General features: G+C 39.2%; 2 protein-coding genes across 2 annotated transcripts in view; one reads left to right on the plus strand and one right to left on the minus strand.

Annotated features, from left to right (window-relative positions):
* LOC126756774 (AF4/FMR2 family member lilli) overlaps nt 1–24,443 on the plus strand; it is a 153,668-nt gene that overhangs the window by 29,734 nt on the left and 99,491 nt on the right.
* Nucleotides 15,603–19,538, minus strand: LOC126756775 (sodium channel protein Nach). Its single transcript, XM_050470142.1, has 6 exons — nt 19,201–19,538; nt 18,962–19,118; nt 17,589–17,722; nt 17,389–17,488; nt 16,589–16,780; nt 15,603–16,525 (listed from the first exon to the last, which is right to left on the minus strand). The coding sequence occupies exons 1-6, from the start codon at nt 19,491–19,493 to the stop codon at nt 16,016–16,018; spliced, it is 1,386 nt and encodes a 461-aa protein (XP_050326099.1). The 5' UTR covers nt 19,494–19,538; the 3' UTR covers nt 15,603–16,015.

The raw sequence follows: 24,443 nt of genomic DNA on the forward strand, positions 1-24,443 counted from the left end.
CTCCATGCGCGATTTTTTGGGTTTCGGCTCGTCCGGTGCCTTCCATTCAGCACTCTGGCGTTTCGTTTCCTGATCATATTGGAAACACCACGTTTCGTCACCAGTCACAATATTGTAAAGGAGGTTTTTGTCCTTTTTGATCTATTTAATGATGTCCTTCGAATGTTGGATTCTGAGCAATTTTTGGTCGCCAGTTAATTTGTGCGGAACAAACCGTGCACACACCTTTCGTAGGCCCAAATGTTCGGTCAAAATGCGATAAATCGATGTTTTGGAGATGTTCAATTTCATTTCCATGAATTTCAATGATGATTTCGGCTGATTTTTGATGAACGCATAGTTTCGATGGAATTTACGGTAATCACGGATTTTGATTGGCCCACATGTTGATCGTCATTTATGTCCTCACGACCACTTTGAAAACCTTCAAACCACTCGTGCACTCTGCTACGGAATAGGCAATCATCGCCATAAACTTGTTTCAACAATTGAAACGTTTCGGTAAAAGTTTCACCAATTTTAAAACAAAATTTAATGTTGGCTCTTTGTTAATCGCACCGATAACACAAACACACTGACACTTAAAACGCAATAACTTCACTTCCAATCAATGAAATGTCATGAAAATCTCACTGGACAATCGATAAAGATAGCAGCTTCTAACGCACCAGTCGACATAGAGATGGCGCCACCAGGGGGCGCTAGATTCAAAAAGTCCTGTTTACTTTGGAAACCACCTTGTATATTCGTTCGGTTTGCAGAACACCTTAATTGAAATCATTCGGTTTGTAAACAACGAAATCACATCAATTCGCACATCACATCAAACGGTTTCTGCAACATGCCAGTATATTTTGAATTTTAGTTTCCTGTTTTTAGTAACTGCCTAACACCAACGTTGCTCGCTGAAGATCAAATATTATTCAGCTGACAGCTGTCATTTAATCATTAGCAGCCGTGTGGCATTTTCAGTTACCACGCAGTAAAATATAAATTCTAATTTTTTCTCACCTTCATTTTGCAATTGTTGTACAGCTATATTTTATTTAAAATATGTTATACGTGACATTTAAAAATGGAATAAAAATAAATCCACTAAAATATTCCACCTGCCTTAATACCCTCCCGTTCATCTCTCAGCAGCGTTAAATCGATCGACCGGCCGAGTTTTAGAAAATAAAACGTCGCATTAATGATTAATGCCATTCAATACAGGTTTGCTGCACCCTGGGACCGCACGGTATTCATGCAGCTCACAAACACTTGTACATCCTTTCAGTGCCTGCTTTGAAATTCACCAAGCGATTGTTTTATCATTTAACTGTAACTGCGTTTTAATTGCGTTTTTTTTGCGCCACCACTCGGCAGCAACTGCAACTGCAGCGAGGGCGCTCGAAGTTGAACGAATGCGCATTTAAATTTGTTTGTATGTATGTGCTTGCTATGCACCTTTTTGCCTATTGCCGTAAGTCGCGCTGCTGCGGCGATTCATAGATAATGTCATTACATAGCGATGGCAAATGTCAACAGCAGCTTAAGCTTTCCACGGGCACTCGGCTGTGCGAGATTCCATTTTCGATAAGCTTACAAAACGCTCACAAATCGTATAAAATGCTCACGGCATTTAGATTTCGATTTATTTATTGCGGGCAATACAACAAACGTTTGGTAAATTCTGTCCCAAATACTTTGTAACATTTACGTTTAGCGAATAAAGGCAAGTCAACGCAAGGAAGGGAGCGCTAGTTGCGGACGGCAAGAGAATATTATAGACAACTTGATTATACACGCTTGAACCACTTAATTGCACATTTTCTAACTGAATTAACTAGATTATATAAAAAAAATTGAGTTTGGACTTCCTCGCCGGATCATCCTAAGCCTCCATGTCTATAGATTGATCTAATATATCTGCGAGTGGTTCAAATAAGCAGTCCCATCGGCTACTCTTGAGAAGTTAAATTGGATATGAACATATGGCTTTGACGAAGTTCATATTTTACGGCCAATTTGAGTTGTCAAAACTATTCCATATATAATATAGTACCAGTGCTTCCATAACTTCGATTGAACGAAGTTTATATTTACAGCCACTTTTACTTGTCAAAACAATCCCAGATACTGTAAAAACACTCGACTGGCTAAAGAATTGCGTAGTGAATCCATGTCAATCCAGTAGTGACAGTCACAAGAAGCAAACGAGACTCCTACGAGTTCCCATTGCGCAGTTGTTGAGACTGAAGTACCAGTTCTAGCAGACTTTTTAGCCTTTACCGTTTTCGTCAAGCACTCAAGCCAGTCAAATTGTGTAGTAACTCGATACTAAAGATAAGGAGTCCAGTCATCCCTTAACCGGTCTTAAGCGCACTGTCAGCGAGCTCTAGGCTAATATCGCCTCTTTATTATCGGTGTAGATAGACACCACTCTGAAGTAGGTTGCGCTCCGAAGCAATAAATCTACTGTTACCTGAATGACAGCCACTTACGCTTGGAAGACGTTGCATTAGTCAGGAAGCTCCAGATACCTCTCACGTGGTGTACCCATTTTCAATGCTCTTATAATATTCTATTAGGAAGAGAAAATTTAATTCAAATCCTTCGCTTAACAAAGTTCGACTGGTGCCAAATCGTTCCCCGTTAAGATGGTGAGGATTACATAAGTTATCACCGACGTCAGCCAATGGCAGGCCTAGGAAACGCGCTGTTTCGACGGAGTCGGACCATAAGGAGAAGGATGTCAGATGTGGAGGGCTAGCTAGTGTTATGCGGGGACTCATTACATGCTGGACATTTGTTTGATATGTCAGGATCTATTCTGGATAAGTGCAATGGGTGATGCTTTGACTCCAAGTACACCATTCACTAAGAGGGAGCGGATGAAGGTGTTAATGGCTCCACCGTCAGTGCATTTCTGAAGTTTGTTGCGTCCGAAGTCTGGTCGGCATATTGTTTTATGGCGTCGACGTAGTTGAGCAAGGACCTCTTGATGCTCTTAGGAGGCAGTTCCGCTCCAAACAGACTACTGCAGGGATGATTTCTACGAAAGCACACCAGCAGAAATTGCCTGGAGAGGATCTCATTATGCTCACTGTGTAGATGTGCGATGTGACACATCAAGAGGCATCTTGTCGTAGTCAAAAGTGCAGTGTTCTGACATGTTTGTAGCTTCCTCGTCGGCGTTTAACTGCAACCAGGCGACCATATTGGTCCGGCGTATTTAAGAAATGGCAGGCCAATTGCCTTGTATGTTGCCAACAACGTTTCTTTGTCTCGTGTGAGGAGAAAAGGAGCACGGGCTGTCAAAAGTCACGTCTAAAATCCTAAGGTTATTGATAGTTGGAATTTTAACGCCATCGACTGCAATGTTTAGGTCAAGTCGGTATTTCTTCGCGGACAAGAAACTAAGTCTTAGGTAACGGTAAAAATAGGCACATACTCTCAGCAATGTGATAAGGACTTCTGAAAATTTAGAGCGGGAATACAGCTTAGCCAATCTTAGGTCCATAATACTATTGGAGACAACCGTTATGTGAGCGAAATTTTGAAATCACTGAACTTAAGTGCGTTCTTATAAAAACTCAGCAATCAGTGAAATAAGTCTTTGTTGTAGCGTTGTCTTCTAGCAAATCGCACTGCCACGCAGTTGGGTCCAGCGCTTTTGATACCACATTTTTCGCACATATGTAAATACTTCAAATTTGCCAAACTCAAATGTAAGCTTTCTCGTAATTTTAGCAATTCTTATGCAAATTAAGTAATCGTTGGAGCTTTTCAAACCACACACGCACCACTTTTAGCAAATCTGCTTCGCCATTTAAACCACTTTTCACCATCAAAAGGCGTTATTTATAAGATTTTGTGTGCCAATTTTTATCTATTTCTCTTCTTTGCCGGCTGCATTACCCTCAATTTAAATAAACTTTATCACTTCGGTCGCATGGCTTTTATCAGCCTCAATCGCACGCGCTGCCAAAACCATTTTGTTGGTGGACTTCAGTAGGTAAAGCGAAGTAAAAAAGCAAATCCCCAAAAATAGCTGCAGGGAAAAAATGTGTGCAGCAGGTGCTAATGCGAGTGTGTGTTTGTGATTTCCCCCCTTTTCGAAAAAATAGAAATCACACAGCCCGACAAATGTTTTTGTAGTAAAAATAACATACATTTTAAGTGCCACAGCAGCCAAGCGATAGTGTGTAGTTGTGTGTGTGTGCGTACGAGACTGCATGAACCAGGAAGCTGCTGTTGGCAAAGTAAAAATGTCGTCTGATGAACTGATGAACTAAGTGACTGACTGGGAGCCTCTGACATGCCGCATTCTGCTTTAAAAAGTTTCTGTTTTTGTAGCTGTTGCTGCTGCTACAAACTTGCCACAACTGTCAACAGTACGCTTTGAGTTATGTTCCAACTTGTATACCCTTTACGTGTATGGCACGATATTATTTTCTATCTAAAGTCAACAAATCAGGCTAATATAGTGGTTGCGACACGATTTAGGTTGAAAATTTGGCGAAAAACTCACGAAGATTCAATGTGGTATGCGGCGGTGCATTATCGTGGTGCAAAAACCAAGAGTTGTCGGCCTCTTTTTACGAATAACAACGCGTAAACGACGCATAACACTCAAATAGTATTACTTTTTGACAGTTTGGCCGATCGAAAAGAAATTCGGAATGCACCATACCTCGATAATCCAAGAAAACTGTCAACATAACCTTGATTTTTGACCTGATTTGACGTAATTTTTTCGCTTTCAGCTCACCTTTGCCACGACATTTGGTCGATTGATCATCTGTTTCCGTTTCGTTAACATAGATTCAAAACTCATCGCCAGTAATAATACGTTTCATAACATCCTGGTACTCGGAAAACATTGTTTCACAAACGTTAACGCGACGCTGTTTTTCAAAAATAAAAATTAAGAAAGATTTTGGAATCAATCGTGCTTTCACTTTTCTTAGACCCAAATGATCTTTCAAAATGGTTTTCACCGATCCTTCTAATATTCCAACGATGTCAGTAAGATCTCTGACTGTTAATCGTCGTTTCTCAAGCACCAATTTCTTTATTTTATTGACGTGTTGTCCATCAGTTGGTTTTCATGGCCGTCCTGGACGTGGTTCGTCGTCAACGCGCTATTAATAGTTAGGAGATAAGAAGCAAACCTTTGGTATTTTTGAATTAAGAAGTCATTTTTTATTCGAAACCTCAATTTTTCGACGAATTTATTGCTGTTGTTTGAAATCTTAAATTTTACTTAATACTTTTATCGAAAAGATGTATATTAATGCTAAATTCAACTCACCATATTAGATTGCATCCCGATTTAAGTAAATTTTATGGATCTAACAGTAATTCTCATATATTCACAATCTATTTTTTATGTATTTTTGTATCGAAATTCGACTTGTAGTCCTTGTTCCTTAATCCAATTGTCGAAAAATCAAGTTTCCTTTAAGAAATTAATGTTGATAGATTAAAACAAAACAAGAGTTTATCAAACAATTAGACAAAACCGTAGATAGGTGATTGACTGAGAGCATATCCTATAAATTTTCGTTATACGATTAGATGGAATCACTTTCTTATTGTAACGGGTTTTCTCCCACGTTTCAACAATGCAAAGAACTGGTCTCTCTCTCTCTCTTTTTTTCTCTCTCTTTCTTTCTCTCTCTTTCTTTCTCTCTTTCTTTCTCTCTCTTTCTTTCTCTGTTTCTCTCTCTCTTTCTCTTTCTGTTTCTTACTTCAAGAACTCGATTAGATTGATCCTGAAAATCCTGCTGAAAATGTTTGATTTGTTAAAGGCAGAATAAGGAAGGATTTAAAAATATTTGGTCGACAAGAGTTTGAAATACTGTCCGACTAGAATAGAACAGAGAATACATGTGATTAAAGAGCTTTTTTCCACCATGCACTTCCTTCTTTTATTGTTAAATAAACCCATCTTTCTTTCCAAATCTATCCGACGATACTGTCATATAAGAACAATAGTAAGCTCAAAATTACATGAATGGTATATTTCTTCAACTAATACCTTCGGAGGATGCACACTTTGCGACGTGCTACTCACTTAGTGCCACCTCCCTTGTCTGTATGCATTTCATTCGCCGCATTGCACAGAGCAAAGTTGCACATAACCTCAACGTCAGTTCCAAAATGCCATGAATAGTTTGTTCGTGGAAATGAAGGCGCTGATTTGTAGCTGCCACCACTGGCTGACTGTCGGAAGGTCTGCCATCGGCATCGTTGCAGTCACAGCATTTCACACACTGACAGACAGTTCCGTGCAGTACAGTGTTGTTGGGCTTTTTCTTTTAGCTTCTAATAATTTATGCGCATTTCAGAGTTGTATTTGTGTCGCTGCATCGCTTACTTATTGCCTTCCCTGCTTATTTTCCTTGCCTTCATTGCTTTTGGTTCGCTTAATATGCTTTATATTGCATTATTAAATTATTGGAAGATTTCCGTAGCCACTTTAGATTGGAAGTTAGTTTTCTTTGTGCGCGCCTCTCAGATCCATTGAGGAAGTACACATTTGCTTCGCACGCAATTCTGCTTCACGCTCACATACATTAAAACATATTTACATCGCTCCGTTCGTATGAGCTCACCACTCGGTTGCTTGTGTCGGGCGTGCACCTTGTCCAACTGGTTGCCGCTTCGCTGTTTCTTCTACTCGCATGCGTATTTGTTGTTATTAGATTTTTATATGTTTGCTTTACTTTGGCCTGAGTGCGAATCAGAGCAGAAAAATTATAGGCCGTCAGGCTGTAGCAACGAGACTGAGACCAGCTAAAAGTTGTTGATTTACTTGGTTAAGTGAAGGCTACTGTGAAGTTATCAAACCAAAACGTAAATGTGCAAGAGAAACGTCTAGACACCACCCGGTTTCGCTGTTTATGGGCTAGAGGTGCTTTTACACGTTGGCTCGAAAAGGTCTGAGAGGCAGAAATCAAGCTTTAATAAATTGTTTGTTCTTCATATTGAGTTCATCAGGATCGCAGAGAACCAGAATCGTATCGCCATACCCCTTAAAGACCATTACCTTGAGACTTGAGATGAGATTACTTCATTTGCAGCACCAGCTTCAGATATCTTCATACAAAATTTACCGAGCTGTAGCGTTTGGGTCCATTCGTCTGGTATATCTAGGATTACCATATCGGTCTCAGTCAAAATCAGTCCAGTTGCATATTAAAAAAAAAATCGCCGATTCAGGAGGAAACCAGGGAATCAGTGCATTTTTCACGAAAATCAGGGAATTTTATTTAAATCCATGAAAGACCGTACCAATTTGTAAATAATTTTGCAGATTGCCTGGAATTTCCAAATATAGACTAAGTTAAGTTTTGTTTTACTAATTTCAATACGGGGAAGGCACCGTTAACAATTTTTACCATCAAAACTAAAGCGCTGAGTTTTCAATCGGTCAACTCGTCCTAGGGTGCCCACAAAGTGGACGCTTAAAGCCGAGCCGAGCGCATTCTCCCATTTACGCAACTCGGGAACTACCCTCAGCTAGGCTTTCAGCGTCCATTCTGCAGGCACCCTTAGGCTTAGCTTACACCGTACCGTAATTTGCTTAACTACTTCCAGATCGATTGATTAATACCGCATCAATTATTCCCAATATTTCAAGAGTCAATTTGTTTTTATATTTACCATTCATGCTTCTGCGACACAGATAAAGACGGACAAAGATTCCAATAATACACCTGGTCTTCGTCGGGTCCAAAGTAAAACTGTTTGGATTTCTGAGTTGACGTTTTTATGGCAAAACCGGAACTTGCTGACTATTTGTCTCCGCTTGTCTTCGTCAATTAGATAGACCCCTGCGTTTTGCATGCTTGACCGGTCTAAAAAGAACCCGAAACCACTCATTTGTATTAGTATTTTATACCTAGAACACATACCTTTTCTTTAATTGAATTTCAACTTCAGTTTACAGGCATGCAATTCAACAGCTCTGCGATCACCTACTGGTGTCTTCAACACCCCAGCTCTCAATTATTGCGCATACTCGTCAGAATATATACATAAATTTCAATTTTCCACTTAACTTGCAATATTTCGTGGCGTTCATTGAACTAGTAATTGCTAGACCGTGGCAAATTTATACGAATTGACCGTTTCGGTTTGCAGACAAGCGAAACGCTTCATTATTGCAAAAATATTAGTTTTAGCGCCTGAATTTAGTGTTATGAAATTCAGTATATAGACATAATTCTATTAACTTATATAAACGCTAGGTTATGTGTTGTCCAGTATTTTGAAATTTGTTTCCCTTGACGCTGCTGCTGGAACCTATTTAGGTCGTTGGGTTTAATGATCTTTGAGAAAACTTGGTGAGTAGTTGCTGAAAGGCAAGAATTAATTATTATGTGAAGAAAATTTCGTTGTTAAATTTTGGATGATCATGTCATATTTTGTTATCGCAATCTCGTCCTTAGCAGTGGAGGATGTTTTGAGCACTCTATTAATAACACTAAGATCGCATAAATATTGATTATATTACAAGAGACACCGTAGAGAAATCAGCAGTTGTCTTGTCAACCAGCGAGCAATCATCTATGGGATTATTACATAGTGAAAATCATTTCTGTGTAATCCTTATAAAATGGAAAACAAGTTTATTCGCTGAAAATGGTTTTAGAGCCAATTGTACTCTGGTTCTACTAAGTGATAATCGAGATTTCATTTTCCGTCATTTACATATTTTTTTATTTTGCTGTAAAATTAATTAGATTAGTAGTTCCTGAGATATGGTTTTTGGTCCATAAGTGGGCGACGCCACGCCCATTTTCAATTTTTAAAAAAAGCTTGGGTGCAGCTTCCTTCTGCCACTTCTTCCGTAAAATTTAGTGTTTCTGACGTTTTTTGCTAGTCGGTTAACGCACTTTTAGTGATTTTCAACATAACTTTTGTATTGGAGGTGGGCGTGGTTATTACCCGATTTCTTCCATTTTTGAACTGTATATGGAAATGCCTGAAGGAAACGACTCTATAGAGTTTGGTTAACATAGCTATATTAGTTTCCGAGATATGTATGTATAAAAAACTTGGTAGGGGGCGGGGCCATGCCCACTTTTCGTCCAAATATGCCCCTCCCTAATGCGATCCTTTGTGCCAAATTTCACTTTAATGTCTTTATTTATGGCTTAGTTATGACTCTTTATTGGTTTTCGGTTTTCGACATTTTGTGGGCGTGGCAGTGGGCTGATTTTGCCCATCTTCGAACTTAACCTTCTTATGGAGCCAAGAAATACGTGTATCAAGTTTCATCATGATATCTCAATTTTTACTCAAGTTACAGTTTGCACAGACGGACGGACGGACAGACAGACATTCGGATTTCAACTCTACTCGTCACCGTGATCACTTTGGTATATATATATAACCCTATATCTGACTCTTTTAGTTTTAGGACTTACAAACAACCGTTATGTGAACAAAACTATAATACTCTCCTTAGCAACTTTGTTGCGAGAGTATAAAAAGTATGTGTCACGTTGTTTGTCCGCGATGGACTCTAAACTACTGAACCGATTTTAGTAAAATTTAGCACACTGTGTCCAGTTCGAACCAACTTAAAAGATAGGATAGTTAAGACAATTCATAAATAAAGAATTCCTGTATTCTTTAGATAGATTGGTCAACCTAATGATAATGTTGGACTTTGTTTTGCAGCAGTAATTTTATATTGAATTGATAAACTTTGACAAGTTTAAATACCATTGGTGGTAGCCCATACGAGTTATATATAGGTTACTTGGGTAAACTTACCTAGCGTTTTTTGGTATGTCTAGTTTGCAAAAGAAAGGCAATACTTGTAAGGTTAGACAGATTTCGAAGCAATATTAATTGAAAAGCATGCATTTAATTTGGTTGTCCAATATGTTTTCCACCAGTCCAATTCAATTTGTCTCATGTATTTACATCGAGTTCTGTTGTAAAAGAAATGTCTTAGAAATTATTCTGGTGAAATAAATACAAATTTTCAGCCATATCAATCTCAAATTTTTCTTCAATCGACCCTTTACCAAGAACAAAGCATACGTCACGTTACTGCAATTTTGCAGTTTCTCCGTCATCATTATTCGTTTTTTCACCATCCTTACTTCTTAACTATAGTTGTATAGGTCAGACTTTTTATAGTTCACCCTTGCAATTGACCAAATAAATGAGATTTTTTGGATTGGTTGATAATTCTGAAAAATTCGCTGACATCATGGAACCGATAAACCAAAGCTTTTGGTATTTTTCTTAGCCAGATTTTCGCTTTAACATTTTTTACTTCTTCGATTGGTGTTTTCCGGAATACTGCAGTATCTACCAAAGAACCAGAAAAAATAATAAAAAGGATAAATATATACGTCGATAGCCAGGAGAATATAATTACAAGCAGGCAAGCAGTAGATATGGTGGCTACCAAAAAGTGGCTACATGTATACTGGGTTCCAGGCGCCAAAGGAATTCCAGGAAATGACATTTCTAATGAGATGGCCAAAAGTGCTTCCCGTCTGGATATCGAACAAAAACAGGAAATACCGAAGACACTAAAAGTGATACACAATGACATTTCCGAAAGCGCTGAATAGGCAGATTAGGGCGGATTGGAATGTCTCAAATATATGCAGAATGGTCAAGATCATGTTCAAGAGCCCCGTAGGAAACTCGCATACTTTTTACTCACACGGTCTCGAAAGGACTGCCGGACGGTTGTTGGCCTCTTGAGAGGTCACAATCGAGCCAGATGGTCATAGGTAATGACGATACATACAGAAAGGAAAGTACAAAGAAGTAGGCATGAGAGAGACGCTGGAACACCTCTTCTGCTTATGTGCATTAGATGAAGTATCACTCTAAGATCTCAAGTCACGATTAAAGTTCGCAAAAAACTTTCACGGCATGCATGACGAAGACTACACCTCAAATTAAACATAATCTATGTATGACGTGACCACCAGCCAGTATTAACTAACCTAGCCTAGCACGGTTCTGATTAGTAAAATGCAGTATTCACATTTTTTATTCCTAGACTCAACTGGTCCACATAAAAACCTCTTGAAGACCTTGCTTTTTCAACTTCAATTTTAATGGGGTATGTTAATTATCATTCGAAAGAACATTCTTTGGTTACGTCTCAGAAGATCCATCCGTTGAGTCCAATTTTCGGTGACTCGTTCGAGCATTTCGACTGATATGGTGTTTTGCTCTAAGGCCTGAATCGAAGCGGGATTGTCCGCTTAGACCTTAGAAGTTTCATATCCCTACTGGAAAAAGTCTAACGGTGTGATATCACATTCAACATTTCAATCATCAAGTTGTCGGTTATCATGGCGTGATTACGGTCGCTGGCATCATTTTTGAAGATGCTGATTCCATCGGCCCACAAACCACACCAAATCGTTGTTTTTTCTGGATGAAATTACTGTTCTTGTATCTCTTCGGTTTGCTCTTCGTCGCAAATGTGGCAATTTTGCTTGTTTACATACACATTGAGACAGAAATGAGCCACATCGCGGTACATAATTCGGCTCCAAAACGTCGGATCTTCTTGGAACTTTTCAGGAGCCCATAGAGCGAAGAAATATCGTTTGGAAGGTCGAGCGGTTTCAGCTCCTTGCACAAGCTTTATTTTAAGATCTGGACGTAAAATTCGCAAAGTCGTTCCATACGTCAGTCCGAGTTGCTGCAAACGGCGCCGAATCGACTCTCCACGGTGTTGGTATACACTCCCAGCTACGGCTGCTATATATTCTTCACTGCGTTGTTGAATGCGGTCTATTCGGTCGATAGCATATATGTATGTAGCTGCCATACAAAATGAAGGATTAAACTCAAATTCTTGCATGGAAAACTCTTTATATGTGAAGGGCATTCTATCTTCGGTTTAACCGAAGTTTAGGTTTTTTTTGTCATTATAATTTTTTTTTTTGTTGTGGGCTATTATACACACACAAACATTTTACTATTTCCAGTAATTTAGCCACATTTCACACTCGCTTCTAATAAGCCTCCAAGTACTCGTACAAATTTTCAAAATTAAAACTGTCATTAACCTTCATTTACTCCACATGCTGACTGACAGCAACAACAAGAACAGCCACAAAATATGGCGCTGTTGTTTGCTGGCAACACAATAAAAGCAAAAATGAAGGTTATTAGCTTTGACTATTTGTTTTGTGGGCATTTTCTTCACGCTAAGCGCACATCCGCTGCATTTTACCGCCACCAAAGTTCGCCTAACTATATCTGCCTACATACAAACACACACACAGACACACAGCTATATGTGCATGTGTGTGTGCAGATGAGATTGTGGGCCGACCAAGCGTCAAATAGAAAGGCGACCGCACCGAGGAAATATAATTGGTAACCGCAGGCGTCGTTAATATCTGAAATCGCAGCGCATAAACATCGTTAGTTCGTTTTAACGCCATCACGGCATCAGATTTACTTATTATTATGAGCATCTTCATCACATTTGCCATCAACACGTAACATAATGACGCGGATTGCAGTCATCAGGCGTCAGGCAAACGCCAACAACCGGCAGCCATGAGCCAACATTTTGGCATGAGACAAACCGATTAACGAAGAACTTAAACCGCTGAAGTACGCGGAATGAAAGCATTAAACTATAACTATATATTAATGTACAAGGGTGGTACTTAACGGTTAATTCAGTCTAAAAGCTTGAAGTACGCGAATGAAAGCATTAAACTATAACTATATATTAATGTACATTAGGGTGGTACTTAAGCGGTTAATTCAGTCTATGTTTAATCAATCGATTTTCATTATGATTGAAAAGCACTTAAGTGTCCAACAAAAATTCAAAATTATGGTATAGCAGGGTACTGAGGAGTCCATAACCATAATGAAAAGGGTTCCTTATCGAAAGAAGGAGTTTTGGTTAATTTTTCCAGAACTTAACTGACCGATGGCTGCTTATCAGACATTGAGTAAACGGACCTTAGACTGCAAAAAGTATTTATTTTTATTTTTCAAGGAGCACCCTAATGTATGTTTGCAGATATGCATTTGTGTAGCAAACGTCAACGTGTTGTGGCACGCGAGAAAATCGTTCAACACATAAAGTAATATTTAGCAAAAGTGAAATGCTGCAGATAGGCATATGTGCTTTCATGTGTATATGTATGCGTATCTATAGTGGATTAGTGTTGTTGTTGGTGGCTTTTCTCTGACTTTTTTGTTTCTTTTTATATTTTGTGATAATTTCGAATTACGAAGCGAAGGTACCTTCGCTGGCACAACCTTTCTATGGCTTCTTTGCGTAAATTTAATACAATTACTCTTATGCACACACAAGCAATCACACTTATGTATATATGCAAATACATGATTTATATGAGCGCTTCGTAAAAAATTAAAGAAAATGATTTTTACTAGTTTTCCGGTATTTTCAGCTTTCTACCGCCATTATGGCAATTTTGCCATTTTGGGTTTTGAAAGACTATTTTCATTACTGAATTTACTGATCCATTCTATTAAAATAAGCAAAACTTACACTTCTTTTTCTTCTTCATTGGCGTAGACACCAACAGCGCGTCAGTCGTTCTTCCTTTTTGCTGTTTGGCGCAAATTGGAGATTCCCAGTGTAGCCAGATCTTTCTGCACCTGTTCTTTCAAACGGAGTGGAGGTCTTCCTCTTCCTTTGCTTCCCCACCAGGTACTGCGTCGACTACTCAGAGCTGTAGTGTTTTCATCCATTTGGAAGAGATGACCTAGGCAGCTTAGCCACTGTCTCTTAATTGAGGAATAAGATTGTACCTTCTCTGTTCAGCCTTGCAGCTGGAATTATTTTCTCCAGCAATAAATTGTAGAAGTCGCGCTATAAGGAGTCGCCTTGTTTACAACCTTGTTTGGTCTCGAACGGCTCGGAGTGGTCCTTACCGACCCTGACGGAGCTTTTGTTATTGTTGTTATTGCTCAACGTAACTTTACGCAGCCATATTAGTTTTGCGCGGATACCAAATTCAGACATCGCGGCATAAAGCCAGCTCCTTTTCGTGCTATCAAAAGCAGCTTTAAAATCGGTGAAGAGGTGGTGTGTGTTGATCCTCTTTTCACGGGTCTTTTCCAAGATTTGGCGCATGGTGAATATCTGGTCAGTTGTAGATTTACCAGGCCTAAAGCCACACTGATAAGGTCCAATCAGTTTGTTGACGGTGAGCTTTAAATTTTCACACAATACGCTCGATAGAACCTTATATTGACGGAGATTGTGGAGTCTCGCTTTTGTGGATTGGGCAGAAGACACTAAATTCCAATCATTAGGCACGCTTTCGTCCATCCATATTCTACAAAGAAAGTAATGCATTCTCCTTATCAGTTCTTCGCCGCCATATTTGAATAGCTCGGCCGTTAATCTATCGGCCCCTGCCACTACTACTCCATAGTCATCGATTGAGGAATTGGCTTCACCATCACCTGGTTTTTATGCTTTCACTGCCATTCAGCACGCTGGAGAAGTGTTCCCTCCATAATTTCAGGTTGCTCTGGGCATCAGTCACTAGATCACCTCTGGTGGTTCTACAAGAATGTGCTTCTGTCCTGAAACCTTCTGTTAGTCGCCGCAGGTTTTCGTAAAATTTTCGAGCATTACCCCTGTCGGTCAGCTTGTTGTCAAGCTTTTCGTAGTAGGAAGGGACACCTTCCCAATTAAGGGACCCGACCGTAATACGTTTGTAGTAGGCGTCATCAAAAAGCGATCTCTCATCCGAGGCTGTTGAGTTCTTTTCATAGAGGATGTTTTTGTTTTACGTGGCGGGTTCCAGAGAATTTTCCTCACTTGCGCGAACTTCTACACATGGCTCCATCCTCTAAAACTAAGCCATAAAAAAAACCCTCAGTCCCTGGTTGACGCTTTAATGGGCTCAAAGCGTCGCTAAAGCTTTTTGATTTCGATTCCCAGTATGAAAAATGTAATATTTTAGGATTCTTGTTCATTAATGGTATCATAAAGTTTTATTAATGTGTTCTAGCTTATTGCGGGGCATAAGCAGAGGAGCGTCTACTTCCGTTATGCACAACGCAGAGAGCTCTGAACCCCTTGCAATGGCTTCCGGTAGGTAGTACGTCGTACGCTTGTCCTCCACACTACTACAGCGTAAAGCAGAATTGATTGTTGTTGCTGTAGCGGTAGAAAACATTCTTGAATTAACTTCTGGAAATAATGCCGAGTTGACAATCTTGGTCAGATAATAACCAGGTCCGGCCTCCATGGACGGATCTTATATTCTGTGAACACAGATCCGTTTTCCCCGGGTTCAACCCAAGACCCGCTTGCGATGCTCAATTCTGGACTGTATTGAAACTGGTGGTCATTCTCATATATTAATATAAGATCATCGATACTTTCGCCGAATCTTACTATTACTTCCATGCAATTGCGTCTTCAGGGATAATAAACTCTATTGTGTGCCTAGAAGTCAATAATTAACTACTTTATACCCACTAATCAATTTCATGAGACAGCTTGTCATGGTCTTGCTTCGCTTTGTAAGCTCAATGCTCATTGCAATTTCAAGCACATTCCATGATTTGCTATTCCACAGCTGTTCCGAATAAATTTTCATTAATTTCAACATTAATGCGACACTTATTTATATTTCTAGTCATTTCGAAATCGAAAAAATAATGCGCAAATGCATTTTAATAACATTTCTTCTACAACACATCCGACATACATTTATGGATTGCAAGCAAAATATAAGCATTTGTGAGCTGAGCAGATATGTACTTTCTACGGATTTCACCCTGTGGTGAATTTCATTTATAGCATTTTACCTTCATAAATTGTACCGCTATTGCATGGCGGCGTGCCTTCGTTAGGTGTCAGCAATTTTCTTGGCGAAAAGAGAAAGGAAATGTGTCAGAGAAAATCGATAGTTCAGTTGATTGCGCCAGCAATACAAATTCAATTGCCTTATATAATTACATTTCAAGCTACAGAGACTGTTCTCGAAGCATTTCATGTTCGTCATACAGTGCTTTAAATCACACGAACGCGAAATCTTCTTCTGCGACGTAGTTGTTGTCGACAAAATTGCAAAAAATTTAGCACCAGGAAATCGCCGAAAATCTTTATTATCGTATAAGTGCTGATAAAGCTGGCGCCTAAAAACAGACCAAACGCACCACCAAACGAGACGACCACCTCATCGAAGCTGAAGACCACGCGTCGCCGTATACCCCGATACGGCAAGTTGAGCTGTATGTTGACGGTGCGTTCAAATTTTTGACCCATTACACCCTCCAACTGCAGCCCATGCATAGGCTGCTCAATACTCTGCTGTAGCTGCACATAGAACATGTACTCACAGAGCTGTAAGCAGAAGGTGCAATTTGTCTGCGTCCAATTGTGCCGTTGCAAACACAAAAGCTGATCGATAGTGCAAGTGGGGAGTTCAGCTGCGACCGCATAGAAATGTGGCTTGCAGTTACATAGTTTCATGGCCCGGTGAATGCGGTGTTCCATGCAACACAAAGCTGTTGAGTAGGTCTGTGAAATCAGCACCGTAAATATTCTATATTTAGTATGGTCTTATGAAGCAGAAAAACTTACCTCGAAATACTTGAGATTACTTTCGTCTGGGTAGCGACATTTGCGATATTCTATCGGTATTCGGCGCACCTGAGCTTCAGCGCTGAATGCAGTGATCTCCAGATCAACAGTTAAAACTCGACCTTGCGGCGCAGTTTGATAGACATTAGTTATGTCGTTGGGCGCTACGACATCTAAGGGGTTATGCAGATACTGGCGACAGATAAAGAATTCCTTTAAAATATTTCAACATATTTGAAGATGTTCTGAATCAAATGATAATTGTTGGATTTTAAATAAAATATGGTCCGAAAAATTGGTCGAAAGGGGGGAATTAATATGTACTATGAAAGTAAACTGTAATCTTTAGTAAGCTCTCGGTTAGACTCAGAAAAGGTTTCAATTCGAACGCATTCTTATCTACGATTTACAGAAACACACTTTATTAAGATCTCATACGAGTATTATGTCTCTAGGCAGTCTCGTCCATAGTTCAGTTTTATGTGATTTCAAAATAAATTGATTAACCTGGACTTAATCGAGACGTTAGATTATTAACCTAACCATCCGGTATTTTTTTTCAACTGATTTTCCATAAACCTCAAAATCTCTTCTTATCCTTATTACCTCTACTTTATCCAAAGATATAGCAATTCAGTTTTAATATGTCGGCGACAATTAACCGAATCTTGAACTGACAACCACGTCTTTTTAGATGTGATTCCAACGAAAGATCTAGATGCCATTGTATTCTACATACATACATAAGTATCAAAGTTTCCCAATTCCTCCAATTATAGTAGTGTTTCCAATTGACTTACCACAAATACTTCCGCCTCATCTGAATATTCTGGAAACAGCTTGGTAAAACAAATGCTCATGAAGAGACAGTATTGCACGGGGCTAACCTCAAGGGATTTTCTGAAATAATAAAGAAGCCAGACTTAATAAAGATCGGAGATGGGCTTATTTAATCAGTTTTAAGTGGTTAAAGTTGTTTGAGTCCACCATACATACATACATTTCTCCACTGGGGTTGGTGTACTTATTTAACTGTGATGTTGTACGACACAGACCAACCTCTGTAATCGCTGGTGCGAATATGATGCTCTTCTTTTCGGAGATCTGAACCTCTGACTTGTCTGGTGTCTGCAACTGTAAATATAATAATGAATGCTTAGTTTTCTTATTTTGGTTCCTAAAACCGTATATAGTCTTGTGAATTTATACGGACGGCATTAGACCAAACCTTACGTATGTAGCACTGGTTTGGTGGTCAGCATTAAATAAACAACATAATATCAGGAAGTTAAAAATGGAATTCAGAGAACCGGAGCGTCTAAGTCATGTCCGAATGATGCGATAAACATGCTTCTGCACGAACTGCCTATAGACATATTCATACGTAAAGTGGCAACACTTTCTGCTTAAAAAGTTAAAGAGATTGGTGCTTAGAATAGGAAGACTTATGGACATTTCGAAATTTTGAACCAACACGAAACTAATTCCAACAAATCAGACTACATCCGCCCAAGGTTGGACTTCAGTAGGGACTTCCAGGTGAGAATACCCTCTGGAGAATGGAGAAGAGGTTTAGTAGGACTGGATAATACTACCTCAATTTATACCGACGGATCCAAAATGGACTGCGGTGTAGTGACAGGTGTATTCTCCGAAGAGCTCGATATCTCTTTATCTTCCCTTCTACGTAACTCAGCTGGGATCTTCCAAGCGAAAGTACTGGACATAGAGTAGGCCTGTGAAGTTCTATTGTACAACAGCTTTTAAGCTTACTGGCAGGTCAACTCGACTTATCTGTAACTTGAGTTCCCGGTAATAGGAACATTTTCGGCAACGAAAAAGCAGACGTGTTGGTTAAGTCAGGAGCCTTTTTAGACAAATCCGAGGCAGAAACAATACCATGTCCGTTAGGAGGGAGCTCAGACAAAGGCATGACAGAACAAAAACCAATGAGTCAGTTCCAGTCCAGGAAAAGTATATACAGGCTTACAGCTACCATAACGGCGCACTGGCCATTTGGAGAACTTGCATTAAAAATATGAATGCCCCACTATAGCATGTGTCGTAGCTATAAACTCGAAGGAAGCAAACGGTTCTTCACTTCCTCTGTGAGTGTCCAGCTTTATCACAAATGAAACATCGAAGTTTTGGAATCCATCAGATACCAAACCTTGAATAGCTATCTACAAAAAACATAACGGAGATAAGTAGTTTTATTGAGAGCACTAAACGGTTTGAGTACCCCAATGGAATGAGATATCAAGATAAGGTGTTACGATAGTGTAACAAAATGGCGTTACTACAGCTAATTAAGCCCGAAAGTCAACACTCTTACCTACCTACCTTACTTCTTATTTTGTAATCATCGCTTACTTTGATTAAAATATCGACGTAGTCTATGCCCCACAGTGTCGAGTCATTTTTATATGGCAGCAGCGTCTCCAAGGTATCATATTGTAGGACATTTAAGACTTGCAAAAAGTTTGAGTAGTAGTCGTAACGGGTGTCATTGGGCGTTAGCTGCCACAATCTGTTTAAAAAATTGAAAATTTTATGTTTTTATAATATACTTCAAAACACCACAAGCTTTTGACTTCCATTCACACACTTACTCCATAATTATTTCTTCAGCCATCAACGCATTGCGAAAATCGCTGCACATTGTTATGCCGGGATAGAGGAAGTTCTTCTTATCCCAGGTCAGTTCGGCGGCAAACACAAGAGGGTTTTCTTGAAAATGCTTCCATTGTTCCAAAGACAGAAAAATGGAATAATAAGTCGCAGCTATGATGATGCCTAACCAAAATAGTCGCTCCGTCCAATGCAAATCTTTACGCATCAAGTAGGGCAAACCGTGTATGCCAGTTTCGGTGACATTCCTTTTGACAAAGGTGGCACAATTCATATTATTTAATTCACGACTTTCGTTAATAATGGCGCTAATCTTACTGGCTACTGAACATTTTATAGATTTGGTGATATCTTAAATAGTAAAACATGTCGCATATTAAAAGTGTTGTGGCCTTAGTCAGTCTGTAACGGGCAATCCCGAAACAATTTCTTGGTTTCGGGTTTTGAGAATTTTCAGCCTACACGCATTGTATTAAGGATCGTCTGAAGGTTTTACGGATTTTATTTGAAAAGTTTGTAAGATCGGTTAACGTGCTCTCAGTATTCTCTAAGGATAGACATTTTCTTTCAAGCAGACCTTAGCCTGAACTTTGCTTTTGTTTAAACTTACCGTTTTTGCTGTACTGATTTACGATTACTTCCGTTCCGAGGTAAATGCCTTTAAAACATGAGAAACAGCTTATCTTCGTTAAAGAAGTAACACTTAGTTTCGAGGTCCTTCTGCCGAAACAGCTTGGCGAAAGTTAGGTTACACCAAATACTCTTAAGGTGTTAAAACTATACACAATTCAGTTCGATAGGCCCAAGTCAAGTCAAGAATTTGCAAGGTATGCCTTTTTCAATATGATCTATGTCACAAAGTCGAAATTTCAGCATACCCTATCCAGCTTAATAATGGGCATATTTATCAACGAAAATGGGAGGTAGAACATGATTTCACCTGTGACGCGGCACCGCGGCATTTCTTTACACCAATGCCGATTGTCGTCCAACGAGAACAAACCTTTTTTATGGCCAGGTGTTCATGCAATATGGAATGACTAAAATGCAGGTATGTTACACGACGGTCTTGCATTATCAATATGATGCACTATGTCACAAGCTTTTGAGCTTTCCTCGAAATTTCAGCATACTCCTATCAGAAAAAGTGATATACTACTCAACTTGAATAGATATTATAGACTTCAAATGAGTTGCCTTCTAATGAAAAAACATTTGAAGTTCAAGCGACAAATGTCACCAGTCATTCAGTTTGATGGGTGCTCAACTGGTAGCAGTAAAAGCTACAAGGTCTGACCGGAGACTTAAATGAGGTAGCAAGTTGGTTAGTGTGTCCATTCCACACTACCAATTGGTATTGAAAATGCCTGCATTTTCGGGGCGCTGATCAACACATTGATTTAATCCGCTGTGCTTTTGAGCGCCATGGGCTAAGGCTGTCGTCAGCAGGTACTCACGTTAGACACACCGGACATTGTTCATAAAGTGTGTCAAACTTTTCGATTGTTATTAAGCAATGTTTTCAATATAAAAATAATATATTGGTAAGTTGATCCGAAATATTTTCTTACCTATAGTCTAATTTAGGGTTACATAAGCTTAATAGGTCACCTCAATACAAGCACTTACTATATTTCTGTAAAAATCTCGTTATAATAAAGGTTTAGTTCCGTATTTTCGGGATTTGATTCATGCATCTCTACCATTATATCATTTATTATCGCATGGCCAGCTTTGATGCATCCTTACACGTCCGCTTAATTACAATTTGTTGTTTATGAATAATTCATGATTGCGTTTCGCTGTACTACAAATATTAAAACAACATTTCGTGAAGTCATGCGATGCTTGTCGATGATGCAACGCATGCTAATTACATTTTATAGCCGACATGATTATGTAGTAATTGACTAAGATAGTATTTCTTGGGTTTAAGCAGAATTTGACATCAAATTTGATTTAGTTATAAGGCTTGTTTATAGTATATTTAATCTTCAAGAAATGCCGTTGTCTGTATAAAATCGTTCTAAGCTATAAGTTGAACATACAAGGTCTGTCGCAAAAGAAACAGAACTTTTTAAATATAACTGTTTCTGGTGGCGCCACCTATTGGTGGATATATGAAATAAAATGTTTGATCTCGTGTTGACATTTCGTAAAAATTTTAAGACAATTGGATAACTACAATCGATGTTATCGATCAAAAAGTGACAGCAGCTTTTGGTCATCGGTCGTAAAATGCATTTTGAACAAAGAGCAAATATTAAATTTTGTTTTAAACTTGGGAAAACGTTTACTGAAACATTTCAAATGATGAAAAAAGTTTATGGTGATCAGTGCCTATGCCGTAGTAATGTGCATGAGTGGTTTAAGCGATTCCAAGAATGTCGTGAGGACCTCTGTGACGATCAGAAGTCGGTCGTCTTCAGAAGTCAAAAATAAAGACAATGCTGATTTGGTTTTACGATTCCGAGGGTATTGTACACCGAGAGTTCGTCCCACCTGGCCAAACGATTAATGCTGTGTTTTACCTTGGTGTTATGAAGCGTCTTTTGTCACGCATTCGTCGTGCTCGACCACAATACCGTGAGGCAGGGTTCTGGCGCCTGTTGCACGATAATGCGCCGTGTCATCGGTCGACGCTTGTCACTGATTTTTTGACAAAAAACTCCATATTAACCATTAATCACTCACCCTACTCACCTGATCTGGCACCCTGTGATTTTTTTTATTAAAGGACACTGGTTTCAGGACATTTCAGCTATCCAAAAGGCGACGACCGATATTCTCAAGAGCACTCCGAAAAATGACCTTAAACACTCATTTGAAATGCTAATTGACCGGGCTAAACGCTGTATCGAAGCAGAAGGAAACTACTTTGAATAAAAAAATATAACTATAAAACTATAGCTATAAAATATTAATTTTTTGTTGTTTTTTTTAATAGTCCTGTTTCTTTTGCGACAGACCTTGTATATTCAATTAAGAGTTAGAGTTAACTACTAACTATTCGATTTAAGCAGCTGTTAGGGTCAACATGTGGTCTATCACCTGTCCTTAAGCATTTGTGTTACACAGAAGTAGTCAAATCTTACTTTATGGTACTTTGGTGTAATGAACCGCTTTCAGTAAAATCTTGATACAGTAAACCGTTGGAGTGAATATATTCGCTCGCTGTTTTGTGGTTGGTACAGGGGCACGTAAACCACCAGCGCACATGTATCCGGATAGATCAAAAATGGGTCATGAAGTGAGATTACAAGATTACAAGCGACCCTTTAAGCTGCCGAAATTCTGCAGTTTCTTTCAGGCAGAAGTCTTTGCGGTCAAGACAGATGTTGAGGTACAAAACAACGCAGGTAAACGTCAGAGGATTTCTTAAGAGCAGGGTGGCAGTAAGTACATATATATTGTGTACCCAATTGCGCCTGCAAATATACTGGGTTCCAGGCCACAAGGGTGTTCCGGGGAATGAAATAGCTAATGAGATTGCCAATAATGCCATCCACTTGACTGCCACATCATCTCATAAAATACGCAAGTCGTTAAAAATACTACTCAATGAAATTTCCGAAAGTGCTATTAGACGGATCAGAATGAGATGGATCCTTAGCCAAGGTCCAAAACGGCGGTCTTGAAAAGCTCCTGGTCACAACATACTGGCATCACATGCAAACCATATGAGCATTATTAACGATGACACATGTAGGGAGTGCAAGGAAATTGGCATGAGAGAGACGCTGGAACACCTCTTTTGCTTATGTCCGGTCTTATCTAGAACTCGGCTTAGATATCCAGGAGCTTCGCCGTTCAGGGTACTGGCTGAAGTATCAGAATTAGATATCATGTTATAGGCGTATTTCTATATTTCTATGCCAGCGCTAGACTCATCATTCCAACCGTCTTTGTGGTGGACCTTAGATATTACAATAGGCTAGTTTTCTCTCTTCTATTCCTATTCGAAAATTGTTTGTTTTTTGTTTTGCCTTCCATTTCCATATTACCCGCATCCTTTGCCGTGGTATGATAGGCAGCGCTGGTACTTTGAATTCCGCCCAGGATATGCAAAACTGTTACACTATGCAAATGTGTAATAAACTTAGTGGCACAAGGTTGAACCATGTGTTGCTCCCATTTTTCTTCCTGCCGTCAAAATATCATACATATAAATACATACACACGTGTAAGTGTGCACGCTCTTATAGATGACTGTGTATTGTTTGTTAGCATTTTTCTATCTGGCAGTAATGAGCAAAATAATAGCAGTACTGCAAAAAACTGCTCAAGTCCGTACACCTCATTAGTGCATTCTGATTTTTACCACTGAATAAAACTATCGAACAAAGAATTTGTATTTCTAACCAAATTTCGTTTGCGGATTCATTGCGAATGTTGGAAAAAGCTTATGGTGATTTAGTTTTATCAAAAACACTAGCTTACGGTGGTAAAAAGCCTTCAAACACGGTCGAGAGATCGTTGACGTCATGCCTCGTTCTGGACGACCTTCGGCCTCTTCAACTGATGAAAATATTAAAAACAAGTAAGGAAGGGCTAAGTTCGGGTGTCACCGAACATTTTATACTCTCGCATGATAAAGTGATAATCGACATTTCATTATCCGTCATTTACAAATTTTTCAAATACCGTATTTGTGTAAAGTTTTATTCCGCTATCATCATTGGTTCCTAATGTATGTATATATTATACAGAGAAGGCATCAAATGGAATTCAAAATAGCGTTATATTGGAAGAAGGCGTGGTTGTGAACCGATTTCACCCATATTTCGTACATGTCATCAGGGTGTTAAGAAAATATTATATACCGAATTTCATAGTCGGTAGAGTAGTTCCTGAGATATGGTTTTTGGTCCATAAGTGGGCGATGCCACGCCCATTTTCAATTAAAAAAAAAAAGCGTGAGGGTGCAGCTTCCTTCTGCAATTTCTTCCGTAAAATTTAGTGTTTCTGACGTTTTTTGTTAGTCGGTTAACGCACTTTTAGTGATTTTCAACATAACCTTTGTATGGGAGGTGGGCGTGGTTATTATCCGATTTCTTCCATTTTTGAACTGTATATGGAAATACCTGAAGAAAACGACTCTGTAGAGTTTGGTTGACATAGCTATAATAGTTTCCGAGATATGTACAAAAAACTTAGTAGGGGGCGGGGCCACGCCCACTTTTCCAAAAAAATTACTTCCAAATATGTCCCTCCCTAATGCGAT

This window comes from Bactrocera neohumeralis, chromosome 4 (genome assembly GCF_024586455.1).
Source record: "Bactrocera neohumeralis isolate Rockhampton chromosome 4, APGP_CSIRO_Bneo_wtdbg2-racon-allhic-juicebox.fasta_v2, whole genome shotgun sequence".
Classification (NCBI taxonomy): Eukaryota; Metazoa; Arthropoda; class Insecta; order Diptera; family Tephritidae; genus Bactrocera; species Bactrocera neohumeralis.